This window comes from Oncorhynchus keta, chromosome 27 (assembly GCF_023373465.1).
Source record: "Oncorhynchus keta strain PuntledgeMale-10-30-2019 chromosome 27, Oket_V2, whole genome shotgun sequence".
Lineage (NCBI taxonomy): Eukaryota > Metazoa > Chordata > Actinopteri > Salmoniformes > Salmonidae > Oncorhynchus > Oncorhynchus keta.
In genome coordinates, this window is record NC_068447.1 from 12,323,781 (window position 1) to 12,341,547 (window position 17,767).

Here is a 17,767-nt window from a genome sequence, read left to right on the forward strand (position 1 = left end):
TCTCTACACCTGCAGAGTCCACGGTCAAAGGACAGCTGGGAAATTTGTTTCCATTTGTAACACCATCATTTAGCAGATTGTAAAGATTGATAAACACCCCGTCTCTAATGGTAGCGAGGACTGGAGGACCGCCCCTCCGATGCATGCGGGAGTTTCTCATTGGTCCAACGCTTCAAAATGTACCCGCTTTAGTCACTCCCCGAATCCTGCTGGAGAGATAAATGCAGCGTGAGTTCCCTTCAGAGCCACAAACTGTCAGAATTCGCTTGACTGTAACAGTCTGAGAATTCTCACCAGGATACCAGAACTCGCATCTACTTGACCTCTTTTTCGTATATTGCTCTTCACTCTTCAAGACGTCAGAACAAGAGAAAATGAAAGTTGTCGGATCTACCTGCACTCTCAAGAACACCGAGGACATGGTCCGGTGTCTCTCCGAACAGAGTATGGCCATCTCCAAGTGCAAGATCCCAATGCTGGACGAGCAGATGAGTGTATTTCTGCAGGACATGAACAGTTGCTACAGCAAGCTGAAGGAGCTGGTGCCCACTCTGCCAGCCAACAAGAAAGCCAGTAAGATGGAGATTCTGCAGCATGTCATCGACTATATCTGGGACCTACAGGTCGAGCTGGACGCACCCGGCAAACAGCAGGCCACAGATGCACCCCGGACCCCTCTGACAACCCTCAATGCAGAAATCGCCAGCATCTCTGTGGAGGTATGTGTACAGAACAATTCCATCAACGCAATTTCAGGAAAATATATTATTGCCATGAATTACATATTCAAGTGTAAAAAGGACACCACTGCATAATCCTGTGCTAAAACAAAGTTGTTATCTGTGTGTTAAAATGTACCATTACCACTCTTCCTTTTCACAGAACGGATGCTCCGATGACAGAATTCTCTGCCGCTGATCAAGCAACAGATATAACCATTAACCGAAGCAACATGAAGAACGATGTTGGCCAGCCATGGATGACATTTCGTCGCATTTTATGTCTTGCATCAAGCAGTGAAGCGACGTGACGTAGATAAACATTCTGAGTTGAAACTACGAAGTGTCAGGTCAGGAGAGCTGTCCCCACGCAGCCACAGGTGTCCTGTTGTCACCAAGAAGAGCGGCGCGCTCGGTGAAGACGCGTGCTGGTCGAGCTGAGACTGAGGATGGTCATCAACAACATAGCATCCTAACCCAACGAGCTCTCTTCGATGTTGATACATGTTGGACTTTATGCGAAATAATCTTTCATTCCTTATTATCTTTTCTGTATTTTGAGCAATTTATATGTAGAAAATATTTATATTTTAAAATGTCAATTTCTCAGATTGCTGAGCTATATTTGTATTGTATATTACAATGATTCAGATGTGATCCCCAATATTGTTTTTATAACAATGTACTTCTCGTGTTTTTATTAAAACAATATATGTTAGGTGACTTCACTTTTCTTCTTGTTTTATTCACAACACGTGTTGTTCGCTGTAGACCTGCTACCTTGGTTTGAACTGCGGGTCAGACATTCACTTGGAACGGTTACATTTGCAGACTGAACATAGTCTTGGCAGGCATGGAAAATTACAATTAGTTCAATCAATGTACAGAGAGGCATGTCTTTGGATCTACTAAGTAACCAAACCATGACAACTACAGTAGTATTTTGTTGAACAATCATGGCAATAAGGTGATCACAATATTTGCATGAAAACATCAATGAGGTTAATATATAGTTAGTAACTTACACAGCTATTACACTAGAATGTTATCCAAACTATTTAATTAATAAGAGCGCATTCAACAGGCTAATCTAGTGATGTTTTCATAATAGACCTTTGCCATTTGTGTAATTTAAATATAAAACCGCCTCCTAATTGAAATAACCTCGACTCTTGGGGAAAAAGGTGCTATCTAGAACCTCAAAGGGTTATTTGGCTATCCCCATAGGAGAACCCATTGAAGAACCCTTTTATGGTTCCAGGTCGAACCTGGAACCAAAGAGTGTTGTCCTACAGGGAGAGCAGAATAACCCGTTTTTTAAGAGTACCAAAGGCATTCACCACGGCCCTAAAATAGGTTCATGAATATTCATCAACTAAATTATTTTGGTTGAGAGAATATATGAGAATTATTAATTTGGGATTTATTTTCTCATATTCACAGTTTCAAAGTTGTTCTAACTTTCCCTAGTATTCTCTCTGTCACACACACAGCGAGTCTATTTTCTTGGCTGCGATGCCGGGCCATCTGCAGCCTGGCTCACGGATTTCTGTTTGTTAATGTTTCAATCAGCTGTGCGTCGAGGAATGTGAGGCTACTTAACCTGAATTTCGCCAGGTGTGCGGCGGCGCCACTCTGTCTGGGCCCGCCTGCCCTTGGCACGATGCTATCACACAAACACAATCCCACACTGACTCGGCTTTAAAACATTAGCGCTGCAGCTGTGCGTACTGCACTGCAGGGGATTTTGAGCCGCGTCACATCTGGGAATGGAAATAAATACAACTGTTGAATAGAGGGCTACTATCTATCATAGCTTTGTCCTGCACTCTCCCGGCTTATGTTGAGCTATTTTAACTTCTGTTGGAATTCCATTGTTGAGCCATGAACATTAAACTAATGGTTATAACGCGCTGAGGTCATGAGAAACAGAGACAAAGAAACCGTAGCTGCCCTTGTCACATCTTGTATAATAGTAGGCTATAATGGTCAGGTGAGTAACACTATTACAAGAGTTCACTTTGCTCATAAACTGGTCTAATCAAGATAGGTAATTCCTTTCAAATTTGGAAATTAATGTTAATTTTATAGTTGGCACAACTCTTTACTCTTTGTAGACTATAATAATATTACTCTGTTGGATAAGAACATAACTAAGAAATGTAGCCAATGATCAAAATAATATATAAAGCAATGTGCCATTAAAACGTTATACATGACAATATATTATTCAATGCATCTGAAAGAGGCAACGAAGATGGTAAAAAAAGGAATCCATGCAAATCTTCTTCAATAATACCTACTTTATAATGACGAGTAGTGTCAATTCAATAGTGTCAATTCCATTGTATTTCATTCTACTGCACTAAACGTAGGCCTCCTGAAGCAAGCAGACACAGGGTCGTATAGCGCCCTCTTGTGGTGGCACACGGATAGTACAGACAGCCCTTTACATTATTTTCATAGCCAGTCATTTGGCGATGAAGTGACAGAACGTTTTTCACGATTGTAGACTCTAGACTGGACACAGTGCAGCAATGTAACCCCAAGCAGTGACATGGGGCTAGACACCTAGACACGCCCTCTGTCCACCGTTTATGCATGAGGAGGGCCACCAAAATGGAATGCCCTGCTTAAATGTATCCTCGTGTATCCACGTCACAGATATACAGTACATTTACTTCAGTTTGTGTGCCTACAATAGATGCAATGAAAAAAACAACTATATTATTATAGCCTATCAAAGTAGGATGGCTATCAATCCTTTCTGAATGAAAGAGCATCCCTGTTGGCTAACAATTTTACCAGAGTGATAGGGGTGCTGTTCTCTGTTTGGCTGGGCTGTTTGAAGCACAGATAGAACAAGGAGCCAGATGTTACACCTGATGCATTAATCTGAAGCACCCAGTTGGAATTTCCAGTCTAAACAGCTTTAGTGGGGCAGCTGCTGAGGCCATACCTAAGAGTTCAGGGAGGACGAGGAAAGCAGTCCCATTGTGGAAGGAGGAGTGTGGGGAAATAGTGAGGAGTAGGAACAGAGCATTTAGAGTACTGAAAGGGACACATCACTTCAAACATCTGATTCAGTATAAGCAGGTCCAGGCCCCAGTGAGGTGAACTATCTGTCAGGCAAAGAGGTTGTGTTGGCGTCGGTTCTGTGACACCATTGGACGACACCTGTGGGAGAAGTGTGGGGGATGATCAGAAGGGAGTGGGATCCTCCAGTGTTGATGAGTGGGGAGGATATGGGCAGTAACAGATGAGGAGAAGGCAGAGATGAGGGCCAAAGCGTTTGTCCAAGTGCACAACTCTGCACATTTTTCAGAGGACGGGCAGAGCGGGAGAGAGACAACGAGAGACAACGAGAGACGACGAGAGACGACGAGAGACGACGAGAGACGACGAGAGATGACGAGAGACGACGAGAGATGACGAGAGACAACGAGATGCGTTGAATGCACAACCATGGCAGAGATGAAATGGACGATAGGTAAAGGCTGGGTTATTGGTGTTGTACAACAGAGTTTAGGAGGGGAAACTACCAGGCAGCAGGAAGGAGGCAGTAGTGGGAACAATCCGGAAGACAGGGAAGGACCCGATGAGGCCAACTAACTATCGGCCAATAGCTTTAACATAATATGTATGTAAGATTATGGAAAGTATGATTACGGAGAGGTTAACTTACTTCCTGGAGAGCAGGGGGCTAGTATGGCCACATCAGAGTGGGTTCAGGGAGGGGAACTATGGACCCAGTGCTCTGCTTAGAAGCAGAGGTCAGGAAGGGGAGGGGAACTATGGACCCAGTGCTCTGCTTAGAAGCAGAGGTCAGGAAGGGGAGGGGAACTATGGACCCAGTGCTCTGCTTAGAAGCAGAGGTCAGGAAGGGGAGGGGAACTATGGACCCAGTGCTCTGCTTAGAAGCAGAAGTGAGGAAGGCTCGGGTGAACAAGGAGACTGTTGTAGCTGTCTTTTTTGATGTGGAGAAGGTGTATGATATAATGTGGAAGGAGGGGTCGTTAATCAAGATTGATATTATGGGGGTAGGAGGAAGAACGTACAACTGGATAAAGGATTTCCTGTTTGGAAGGTCTATCCAGGTGAGGGTGGGGAAGTATCTCAGGCAGCTGCTACCTGGTGGATGATGGTACACAGCAGAGGGGAGCCTGATTAGTCCTCTGTTGTTCTCAATCATGATCAATGATGTTTACTCTGAGGTACGGCCAGATATTGGGAGGTCGTTATTTACAGATGATGGGACCTTATGGAAGAGGTGAAGAAATGTCCCATACATAGTCAGGAAGGTACTGGAAGAAATTGATGAGGAAGAGCAGTGGGCATTAATGTGGGGATTCAGGTTCTCTGTAGAGAAAACTCAGACTGTGTTCTTTACCATGTGGAATGTGGGAGATGAGGCATGCTTGAGGTTATATGAGAGACGCCTGGAGAGGGTGGGGGCCTTCCGGTTCCTTGGGGTAAACTTTGACACTAGACTGACCTGGGCAGAACACATTGAGAGAGTGGTGGGAAAGTGTTAGTAGGTGCTAAATGTGATGCTCTGTCTGACGGGGAAGGAGTGGGGGGCACCATGTATGTTGCATTGATCTGACCTGTAATAGACTATGGCAGTATACTGTATGGTTCAGCAGCCCGGACCTCATATGTAATAGACTATGGCAGTATACTGTATGGTTCAGCAGCCCGAACCTCATATGTAATAGACTATGGCAGTATACTGTATGGTTCAGCAGCCCAAACCTCATATGTAATAGACTATGGCAGTATACTGTATGGTTCAGCAGCCGAACCTCATATGTAATAGACTATGGCAGTATACTGTATGGTTCAGCAGCCCGAACCTCATATGTAATAGACTATGGCAGTATACTGTATGGTTCAGCAGCCCGAACCTCATATGTAATAGACTATGGCAGTATAGCGTATGGTTCGGCAGCCCGAACCTCATATGTAATAGACTATGGCAGTATACTGTATGGTTCGGCAGCCCGAACCTCATATGTAATAGACTATGGCAGTATACTGTATGGTTCGGCAGCCCGAACCTCATATGTAATAGACTATGTCAGTATAGCGTACGGTTCGGCAGCCCGGACCTCATATGTAATAGACTATGGCAGTATAGCGTATGGTTCAGCAGCCCGGACCTCATATGTAATAGACGATGGCAGTATACTGTATGGTTCAGCAGCCCGGACCTCATATGTAATAGACTATGGCAGTATACTGTATGGTTCGGCAGCCCGAACCTCATATGTAATAGACTATGGCAGTATAGCGTATGGTTCGGCAGCCCGAACCTCATATGTAATAGACTATGGCAGTATAGCGTATGGTTCAGCAGCCCGAACCTCATATGTAATAGACTGTGGCAGTATACTGTATGGTTCAGCAGCCCGAACCTCATATGTAATAGACTATGGCAGTATACTGTATGGTTCAGACCTCCCCTGTGTCTGCATTACAGGTGGAGATGGGGGATATGTCATTGCATATTAGGAGATAGCACATGGCAATTCATTAATGGGTCAACCCACAGGGACATGAGGTGTCTCATCCTGCAAAATACATTTTACAGGCTTGCTGGGAACATGAGCAAGGACAGCACTCGAGCTTTGGGTGGGTGGGTAATACCCAGGCGAAGGAGACAGGACTGTATGGAAGAGAGTTTAGTCCAACCCTAGATATTCCTTTGAACCCATCATGGCCACTCCCGCCTCCAGTAGTTAACCTCAAAGTGTTGGAGAGACCTTGAAAGGAAGGGAGGGTGTTGATCCATCTGATTGGTTTAAGAGACGTCTGGATACTGTGTATCAGGATGTTGTGGCCATTTACACAGATGGTTCAAAAGATCCAAGGACAGGATGTACTGGGTCAGCATTTGTAGTGCAGGAATGTGGGGGGAGGGGGGAGTCAGGAAACATATTACAGATCATCTGGCTGTATATACAGGGGAGCTGATGGCCACACTGTTGGCCTTGCAGTGGGTGGAGGAAGTCAAGCCTGACAGAGCAGTTATTTGCTCTGATTCATGTGCAGTGTGGATGAGTCTGCAGTCCTTTAGCTCACGTAGCAGACAAGACCTGCTTTATGAGGTGCTCCAAACCCCATGGCAGGATTAGACAGATGGGAATACAGATAAGATTTACTTGGGTCCTAGCCCATGTGGGGGTGGAGGGGAACGAGGCAGTTGATGTACTGGCTAAATAAGCACTCAGTAGTGGGGATGTTGATGTAGTTTCAATGAGCAAGCCAGAGGCAAGGAGCCTGATAGGGACAGTGGTGGTTCAGAAGCTGCAGGGGCAGTGGAATAGAGATACTAAGGGCGAGTATTTATTTCAAGTACAGAGGAAAGTCAGGGAGGGGAGGATGGCAGGAAGAGACAGAAGTGAGGAGTCTAATTTTACAAGATGAAGGGTGGGACACTAGCTAGTTGAATAAGACGTTAAATGTTATAGGAAAGCATCCAATAGGAAAGCATCCATTAGGAAAGCATCCAATAGGAAAGCATTCAATAGGAAAGCATCCAATAGGAAAGCATCCAATAGGAAAGCATTCAATAGGAAAGCATCCAATAGGAAAGCATCCAATAGGAAAGCATCCAATAGGAAAGCATCCAATAGGAAAGTGTGAATATTGCCAGGAAACGGAGACAGTGATGCAGGTAGCCCTCACACAAAATAGATGTTGTGTTGGCAGCTGCAGAGAAGTACTTGGGGCTACGATATTTTACTTCAGAAAAGTTACAGGGTGTGTTGAGTGGTCTGGGGTAGGGTCAGATAGGGTTAAAGTAGTGGAATAAGGTGGTGGGTTTTAATGCGTGTAGCGTTAGATTGTAGGTTAATATATACATATTTTTTTATTATATATATTTTTTTATTGTTCCTGTTCCCCCTTCCAATTTCTGTATCACAAAGTGTAATGGATCTATTACTATAATTCAGCAGGGGGCGGTAATGCAACATATTGGATTCCCCCCCGCCATTAACGTAATCGAAGAATAAGACAGCCTGCTGTGGTGTTTCTTGTGTTCATTTGGGTCAGTTGTTAAAATCTTTGATTTCAGTGTTTTGTTATTGGAGAAGGACAACAGCATGGGGGAAGCCGAGCTTGTTCCAGCTGTTCAAGCAGAGTCGGGCATCAGTACCATCGAAGACTCGGTCGTATGGAGTCAAGAAGTCGAGGTTTGCCTGTTCCATGCGATGCTTGGTCACAAACCCGTAGGTAAGAATAAAACCGCTAACCAGATGGTGTGTTAATCGTGTAGGCCTGAAAATCCCCGGGCTGTCGTGGAGACCCGACGCGGAGGACGAAAGCCTGCCAACCATAACAAGTTAACAAGCCAGCTATTCATATATATATATAGTCAGACAATTACACATATCAATGAACTCCCACCGTTGTTGACCATTTTAGCGGTGGGTATAATTTGTGGAACGAATTTATTCCAAAAACTTGGTAAATAACAAGGTTGTCAATAAACACTGTATACAAAGTTGTATCGCGGCAGAAATAAGATACCGGGTAGGGGATGGGCTATTTCATTTAAGTTTTCCCTCACTACGTTTTTATTCCGAAACATGTCTGTCCCGTCTCTGGTTAGCCTATGGACAAACATTAAGAAGTAACTACGTGGTTTTCTTGGTGAATAAACCATGCTACTCTGTGGGAACGTCACACAAATGATACCCACCCCTCATTTCAGCTTGTTGTCCAAGCTGTTTGTTTTTTTGTCTTAAAAGTGTTGTCCAAATGTATTCAAGGAGGTATCTAGTTAAGTTTATCGCCGAGCTGACATACATCTGGAAATCCTAACACAAGCAGCTTCTTGTGACAAATTCAAGTATGTGTCTTTATTTTTGTATGTTGCACGCCGTTAACTACTGTAGTATTAGTCACGTACACAGTCTACTGCAGGTTTAAAAGCTGCAGTGAAATCTTTTGCTAACTCTATCAACATTGCGGTAGAATAATCAATAATAGAGTTTTAAAAATAACATTTAATATAATAAGTATCCATATGGCAATAGCGTGATGTGCATTATTATAACAAACAAACCAGCTAGCTTGCTACTCTATCTACTTTTGTGCACATAACGTTCTCTAATAATTCAGCATCCGTTGTCAGATTGTCATCCTAAATCAACATGTATTTTATCACATGCGCCGAATATCGTGAAACGTTTAGTTACAAGCCCTTATTAACCGACTGAGCAGTTCAGTAAAGAGTTAAGAAAATATTTATCAGATAAACTAAAGTAGAATAAAAAGTAATATAACAATAACGAGGCGGCACCGAGTCAGTGTGCGGGGGTACAGTTTATTTTAATTTTAAATTTCACCTTTATTTAACCAGGTAGGCTAGTTGAGAACAAGTTCTCATTTGCAACTGCAACCTGGCCAAGATAAAGCATAGCAGTATGAACAGACAACAGAGTTACACATGGAGTAAAAGTTAACAAGTCAATAACACAGTAGTAAAAAAAAAGGGGAGTCTATATACATTGTGTGCAAAAGGCATGAGGAGGTAGGCGAATAATTACAATTTTGCCGATTAACACTGGAGTGATAAATGATCAGATGGTCATGTACAGGTAGAGATATTGGTGTGCAAAAGAGCAGAAAAGTAAATAAATAAAAACAGTATGGGGATGAGGTAGGTAAAAATGGGTGGGCTATTTACCGATAGACTATGTACAGCTGCAGCGATCTGTTAGCTGCTCAGATAGCAGCTGTTTGAAGTTGGAGGTCATTTGTACATGTAGGTAGGGGTGAAGTGACTATGCATAGATAATAAACAGCGAGTAGCAGCAGTGTAAAAACAAATGGAGGCGGATAATGTAACAGTCCGGTGGCCATTTGATTAATCAGCAGTCTTATGGCTTTGGGAAGCTGTTAAGGAGCCTTTTGGTCCTAGACTTGGCGCTCTGGTACTGCTTGCTGTGCGGTAGCAAAGAGAACAGTCTGTGACTTGGGTGACTGGAGTCTTTGACAAATGTTATTTTTTTGTATTACATTTTCTTCCCCTCCCACTTTTTGAAGACGTTGCTTTACATATTTATTTTCTCTGCAGGGGTAAATCGCCACTTTCACATGATCTGCATCCGGGATAAATTCAGTCAGAATATTGGGAGGCAAGTGTCATCAAAGGTGATCTGGGACCATCTGGGAACTATGTATGACATGTCGGCCTTGGTGAGTAGAGCGTCTTAATCTTTCTCTGGCCGTTTTGAAATGGAATGTTCTAGAGTCAGTCAGCCGCTATATTTTCTCTGTAATTTAACACTGAATACTGTCACACATTCTGTCCACTGCAGCATGAGTCAGAAATATTGCCATTTCCCAACTCAGAGAAGAGCTTCAATCTTCCAGAGGAGATGATTCAAAAAGTAAAAGAAGGTAAACCCCCTCTCTCCTCTCCTCTCTCTCCTCTTCTCGTCTCTCCACTCTTCTCTTATCCTCTCTTCTCTTCTCTTATCCTCTCTTATCCTCTCTTCTCTTATCCTCTCTTCTCTTATCCTCTCTTCTCTTATCCTCTCTTCTCTTATCCTCTCTTCAGAATCCACCATACTTACAAAAATGCTGAGTTACTAGAAAGTCCATATTTGGCTTGAGGATGTAAATGATCTGCTAAATTTGGTACGTTACTGAGACATTTGTTATTTTGTACATTGTCCCTGCTCAAATAAACGTAATAAATACAAATGTATATATCTCTCTTCCACCCGACTGTACATAAAATGTATGCATACATGACTATAAGACGCTGTTAGACTGCTAAATGGCATATTATTGTATTATTCCTGCCCTGAACAGGTAAACTGGTGTCTGAGGACGACATGAAAGACGAGTTGAAAGAAGAACGAGACTCCCCAGCCACGCATGAAGAAGGTTCTCTCCCTCATTCAATTACATTAGCTGTATTTCACCTCATGTGCTCCTCCTCTTTGTCTGTGACGCAAGCCTTATTTGGACTAGGTCCGTACATAACTCCTCCTCTTTCTGTCTGACGCGAGCCTTATTTGGACTAGGTCCGTACATAACTCCTCCTCTTTCTGTCTGACGCGAGCCTTATTTGGACTAGGTCCGAACATAACTCCTCCTCTTTCTGTCTGACGCGAGCCTTATTTGGACTAGGTCCGTACATAACTCCTCCTCTTTCTGTCTGACGCGAGCCTTATTTGGACTAGGTCCGAACATAACTCCTCCTCTTTCTGTCTGACGCGAGCCTTATTTGGACTAGGTCCGAACATAGCTCCTCCTCTTTCTGTCTGACGCGAGCCTTATTTGGACTAGGTCCGAACATAACTCCTCCTCTTTCTGTCTGACGCGAGCCTTATTTGGACTAGGTCCGAACATAACTCCTCCTCTTTCTGTCTGACGCGAGCCTTATTTGGACTAGGTCCGTACATAACTCCTCCTCTTTCTGTCTGACGCGAGCCTTATTTGGACTAGGTCCGTACATAACTCCTCCTCTTTCTGTCTGACGCGAGCCTTATTTGGACTAGGTCCGAACATATCTTCTCCTCTGGCTCACAAAGCGGCATTCCTAACTCTTGTCATTTGGCTGGTTTTAAAGGTCGTAGTCCCTGTATGGCTGCTGGCCAGGATTTTGAGAGGTATGGACAGAAGAACTCATTTGCTCTGTTCCAAAACTCCAGCTTGACCTCGGTGTAGAACAGATCAGAACCAGAGGTTCTTTAGAGCGACCGCCCGCCTAGTGCACAGAACATGTGCGTCTGTCTTTATTTCAGTTTCTCTTTTTTCTCTCCTTTTAACTTAGGTTTGAGAACATTTTCAAGCATGGCATGCCATTTGTTTTACATGTATAATTCTATATTTTTTTGATGGAGTTATGACTTAAAAGATATAATGGCAAGCTTCAAATAGACGGTGATCTTGAACCTGCTTTTTCGCTCTTCTGAAATTCCTTTCTTTATACTATTTGAATGGTGTTTGTCTGTTGAACTCAACTCTGGTCCTCTGTGTCCTCCACTGTGACTCTTCTCTAAGGTACATGATATTCCCATTGGATGTACACAGCAAACACTAGCCTATCGCCGGACACTAGAATAACAACAGGCTTAATTTGAGTCTATCATACCCTACAAAGTCAGTCACTGTAGGAGCAGTCACTGTTTTCGTCACTGATCTGAGGGAGCAGTCACTGATCTGAGGGAGCAGTCACTGATCTGAGGGAGCAGTCACTGATCTGAGGGAGCAGTCACTGATCTGAGGGAGCAGTCACTGATCTGAGGGAGCAGTCACTGATCTGAGGGAGCAGTCACTGATCTGAGGAGAGAGGGCAGTCACTGATCTGAGAGGGCAGTCACTGATCTGAGAGGGCAGTCACTGATCTGAGAGGGCAGTCACTGATCTGAGAGGGCAGTCACTGATCTGAGGGAGCAGTCACTGATCTGAGGGAGCAGTCACTGATCTGAGGGAGCAGTCACTGATCTGAGGGAGCAGTCACTGATCTGAGGGAGCAGTCACTGATCTGAGGGAGCAGTCACTGATCTGAGGGAGGATCTAAAACATTTGGTTTCACAGGTCAACTTTCAGAACTTGGACTGAGTGATGCAGAATCTTTTGAACCTTCAATCATTTCCAAAACCCCTCTCCCTTTATTCTGACAACTCAATCTTTTCTTTCTCTCCTCCTCTCTCTCAGGCAGCAACTCCTCGGTGAAGATGACAGAGAGGGCCGTCAGCAAAGACAAGGAGAGGGAGAGGGAGAGAGACAGAGACCGAGAGAAGGGTTCCTCTGAGGGCGGCCCAGGGAAGGAGGCAGCAGACAAGAGGAAGAGGAATCGTGCAACTGAGAAGGTACTCAACTCCAGCAGCAACCCCTCCAGCCCCGGTGGAGCCAAGCGGAGAAGGACGTAGGCCAAGTCACCAGGAGACGCCCTCAAGATATCAGCCGCTGCAGAGAGCAGGAGACCCCAGGGGGAGGAGGAGAGACCTGGGACTGGAGAGACTCATCTGTGAAGCCTGGAAGGAAGGGGGAGAGACTTAGGACTGGAGAGACTCATCTGTGAAGCCTGGAGGGAAACGGGAGGGAGGGTGAGAGAGTGGCGTTTGGAGTCAGACAATAGAGAAGCTATTTGGACAATGCAGAATTTGTGCACAGGTATCCAGGAGACGAAATTGAGAGCTTTCAGCCCCACAGAAGCTGCAATTTTAGACTTATGTAATGTTCTCCGAACATCTAGAAGGATGTATCATTTTCCCACTGCCACACAATCTCTGAAAACAACACCGCAATAACAATGTGAAGACAACTGACTCGTATTGGTCATGATTATCAATATACTGTCACAGCAGCGGAGGTTTCTGGACAATCCCCTCCCTCCAGTCCTCGGCTCTGGATGAGAGGCCAGCAGCCATGTTTAGTAATATTGACACAATTCAATCAGACACGTTATCAATGACATCAGAATGAGTGTAATGGTTCTAGTGCTTGTGTTCAGGCTTGTATCCTGTTTGGCTTTGGAGAAATGCAGGACTACTAAATCACAGCAATACACTGTATTACTGGCTGGACGCTTGCTCTAATTGTCTTGTTGATGTTGTGTGTTCTGATTTGTTACAAGTTGTTGTAAACACATGCATAGAGCACCTCATCCAGCTCTTCCAGTAACTGCCAAACAGATTGTTATTGTACCTCATCTGTATAAAATGTAGTTGCAATTTGTGCAAATTGTCGGTCATTGTCCCCTTTTTTTCTACAGTCAGTCTTGTGTATTTTTTCCGTAGGGATTATTGAATGAGCATGTTTTGGTAATTGCTAAAAAAGTATTTTTTCTGTCCGTGTTAAGGACAGACTTTTGCGAATATAATAAACATGTGTAGCTGTAGTCTCCATCCCATTTGAGATCCCTTTTTTTAAATTCTCTATTTATTGGACATGTCATATTTTTTAAAGGTTATGTCCCATTAAATGATTTCTGACGAGGTTTGCGACTGGTTCATTAATTCAACTAACAGTGTATTCTAATGGAGTGTGATGATTTGCAGCATTTGTTCGTTAAAATCCCGTGGAGCTGAACTTCCCGGTGCCTCGGGAGGCAACTACTAAGCAACATGTCTGTGTTTTGTATTAAGCCAGTATCTCTGAGTGATATGTCAGTGACATGTCAGTGACTATGTCCTCTCTGGTGACACAGGCATCGTTGATACCCAATCACCTTGCAGCAGAACTTCTAAGTAGCTTTGTCAGTCATCCAGTTGATTGTTGGGACTCTTAACTGCAGCGCAATTAGTTGATACTAATTAAACTCTTATGGCTGATAAGGATTACTTTACTAACACTGTTTTTGAGTTACTTCTCAGTATGATATCTTGAGATCAGCCCATCTCTTTCCATTCTTGCTGGCCGGTTCCCCGTCTAATTGCTTCACACACACACACACATACACACACATACACATACACACACACACAACACTCTGAGCTGCTGCAGACAAGTGCCTCACTGCAGGCTATGCCTTTCCCTCCATCCTACTGCACCCAAAGGAGGAGGGGGTGCCGACATCGAACGGGCAGCGCAGCCCGATTCTGCTACAGGTAAGAGGCCGTACAATACGGGTACACCTGCCATTCAGGGCTCACTGTTGAGCTGCGTATTGAGAGCTGCCATGTCTTGTGTTTTCATTTGCATAAAGACGAGCATAACATTTGGAATGCTCAAATGTCTTCCTCCAATCAGACTAAAACATGCTAATTATGATGTCTGATATTGTGCAATGATGTTTTGTAAAATAAATACGTAATTGCTTTTGATTGACAGTTCCAGCCTAAAGATCATCTGAGGCCACTGACACTGATGCCTGTTTACCATCTTGCATGAATATTATTAGTATTTTTTTACCTCACAATGTCCTGATATGACCTACTGCACAGCCAAATGAGGTCTAGGAGCCCTGCGCTATCCATGGACTATGGAAGACATTATCACCAACATCAGTTTTATTGCTACGTAAAGTATCTCAGAGCCTGATTGATACGTGGTAACTTCGGTACTAGTAGTTTGTGAGATCTCAGTGAATAAATCTATACCTTGATTAAACTTATATGCTCAGTGTAGCAATAAACAGCCAGGGGATAGACTGTAGTCAGGAGATAGACGAGTAGAGGGATAGACTGTAGTCAGGGGATAGACTAGTAGGGGGATAGACTAGTAGGGGGATAGACTGTAGTCAGGAGATAGACGAGTAGAGGGATAGACTAGTAGGGGATAGACTGTAGTCAGGGGATAGACTGTAGTCAGGGGATAGACTGTAGTCAGGAGATAGACGAGTAGAGGGATAGACTGTAGTCAGGAGATAGACGAGTAGAGGGATAGACTGTAGTCAGGGATAGACTAGTAGGGGATAGACTGTAGTCAGGGGATAGACTAGTAGAGGGATAGACTGTAGTCAGGGGATAGACTAGTAGGGGGATAGACTGTAGTCAGGGGATAGACTGTAGTCAGGGGATAGACTAGTAGGGGATAGACTGTAGTCAGGGGATAGACTGTAGTCAGGAGATAGACGAGTAGAGGGATAGACTGTAGTCAGGGGATAGACTGTAGTCAGGGGATAGACTAGTAGGGGGATAGACTGTAGTCAGGGGATAGACTGTAGTCAGGGGATAGACTAGTAGGGGGATAGACTGTAGTCAGGAGATAGACTAGTAGGGGGATAGACTGTAGACAGGGATAGACTGTAGTCAGGAGATAGACGAGTAGAGGGATAGACTGTAGTCAGGGGATAGACTGTAGTCAGGGATAGACTAGTAGGGGATAGACTGTAGTCAGGGGATAGACTGTAGTCAGGGGATAAACTAGTAGGGGATAGACTGTAGTCAGGGATAGACTGTAGTCAGGAGATAGACGAGTAGAGGGATAGACTGTAGTCAGGGGATAGACGAGTAGAGGGATAGACTGTAGTCAGGGGATAGACTGTAGTCAGGGATAGACTAGTAGGGGATAGACTGTAGTCAGGGATAGACTGTAGTCAGGGATAAACTAGTAGGGGATAGACTGTAGTCAGGGATAGACTGTAGTCAGGAGATAGACGAGTAGAGGGATAGACTGTAGTCAGGGATAGACTAGACTGTAGTCAGGGATAGACTGTAGTCAGGGGATAAACTAGTAGGGGATAGACTGTAGTCAGGGGATAGACTGTAGTCAGGGGATAGACTAGTAGGGGATAGACTGTAGTCAGGGGATAGACTGTAGTCAGGGGATAAACTAGTAGGGGATAGACTGTAGACAGGGGATAGACTAGTAGGGGATAGACTGTAGTCAGGGGATAGACTGTAGTCAGGGATAAACTAGTAGGGGATAGACTGTAGTCAGGAGATAGACTGTAGTCAAGGGATAGACTAGTAGGGGATAGACTGTAGTCAGGGGATAGACTGTAGTCAGGAGATAGACTAGTAGGGGGATAGACTGTAGTCAGGAGATAGACTAGTAGGGGATAGACTGTAGTCAGGGATAGACTGTAGTCAAGGGATAGACTAGTAGGGGGATAGACTGTAGTCAGGGGATAGACTGTAGTCAAGGGATAGACTAGTAGGGGGATAGACTGTAGTCAGGGATAAACTAGTAGGGGATAGACTGTAGTCAGGGGATAGACTGTAGTCAGGGGATAGACTAGTAGGGGATAGACTAGTAGGGGGATAGACTGTAGTCAGGGGATAGACTGTAGTCAGGGGATAGACTGTAGTCAGGGGATAGACTAGTAGGGGGATAGACTGTAGTCAGGGGATAGACTGTAGTCAGGGATAGACTAGTAGGGGATAGACTGTAGTCGGGGGATAGACTGTAGTCAGAGGATAGACTAGTAGGGGATAGACTGTAGTCAGGGGATAGACTAGTAGACAGGGGATAGACTGTAGACAGGGGATAGACTAGTAGGGGATAGACTGTAGACAGGGGATAGATTAGTAGGGGATAGACTGTAGTCAGGGATAGACTAGTAGGGGATAGACTAGTAGGGGATAGACTAGTAGGGGTAGACTAGTAGGGGATAGACTGTAGACAGGGATAGACTAGTAGGGGATAGACTAGTAGGGGATAGACTGTAGTCAGGGGATAGACTGTAGTCAGGGGATAGACTGTAGACAGGGATAGACTGTAGTCAGGAGATAGACTAGTAGTCAGGGGATAGACTAGTAGTCAGGGATAGACTGTAGACAGGGATAGACTAGTAGGGGATAGACTAGTAGGGGATAGACTGTAGTCAGGGGATAGACTAGTAGGGGATAGACTGTAGACAGGGATAGACTAGTAGGGGGATAGACTGTAGACAGGGATAGACTAGTAGGGGATAGACTGTAGACAGGGGATAGACTAGTAGGGGGATAGACTGTAGTCAGGGGATAGACTATTAGGGGGATAGACTGTAGACAGGGGATAGACTGTAGTCAGGGATAGACTAGTAGGGGATAGACTGTAGTCAGGGGATACACTAGTAGGGGATAGACTGTAGTCAGGGGATAGACTAGTAGGAGGATAGACTGTAGACAGGGGATAGACTAGTAGGGGGATAGACTGTAGTCAGGGGATAGACTGTAGTCAGGGGATAGACTGTAGTCAGGGATAGACTAGTAGGGGATAGACTGTAGTCAGGGATAGACTGTAGTCAGGAGATAGACGAGTAGAGGGATAGACTGTAGTCAGGGGATAGACTGTAGTCAGGGATAGACTAGTAGGGGGATAGACTGTAGTCAGGAGATAGACTAGTAGGGGATAGACTGTAGTCAGGGATAGACTGTAGTCAGAGATAGACTAGTAGGGGGATAGACTGTAGTCAGGGGATAGACTAGTAGGGGATAGACTGTAGTCAGGGGATAGACTGTAGTCAGGGATAGACTAGTAGTCAGGGGATAGACTAGTAGTCAGGGATAGACTGTAGGGGATAGACTAGTAGGGGATAGACTGTAGTCAGGGGATAGACTGTAGTCAGGAGATAGACTAGTAGTCAGGGGATAGACTGTAGACAGGGGATAGACTAGTAGGGGATAGACTAGTAGGGGGATAGACTGTAG

The 17,767-nt window shown here is 44.5% G+C and overlaps 2 protein-coding genes across 2 annotated transcripts; both read left to right on the plus strand.

The window, feature by feature from the left end:
* The first annotated feature begins 238 nt into the window (after positions 1 to 238).
* Positions 239 to 1,442, plus strand: LOC118378707 (DNA-binding protein inhibitor ID-1-like). Its single transcript, XM_035765687.2, has 2 exons — positions 239 to 719; positions 883 to 1,442. Exons 1-2 carry the CDS (start codon positions 375 to 377, stop codon positions 916 to 918), a joined length of 381 nt encoding a protein of 126 aa, XP_035621580.1. The 5' UTR covers positions 239 to 374; the 3' UTR covers positions 919 to 1,442.
* A 1,127-nt stretch (positions 1,443 to 2,569) lies between these two features.
* Positions 2,570 to 13,689, plus strand: LOC118378706 (MRG/MORF4L-binding protein-like). The gene is made up of 7 exons (XM_035765686.2): positions 2,570 to 2,712; positions 4,045 to 4,209; positions 7,801 to 7,958; positions 9,808 to 9,929; positions 10,052 to 10,133; positions 10,551 to 10,625; positions 12,405 to 13,689. The coding sequence occupies exons 2-7, from the start codon at positions 4,175 to 4,177 to the stop codon at positions 12,617 to 12,619; spliced, it is 687 nt and encodes a 228-aa protein (XP_035621579.1). The 5' UTR covers positions 2,570 to 2,712; positions 4,045 to 4,174; the 3' UTR covers positions 12,620 to 13,689.
* Positions 13,690 to 17,767: the final 4,078 nt, after the last annotated feature.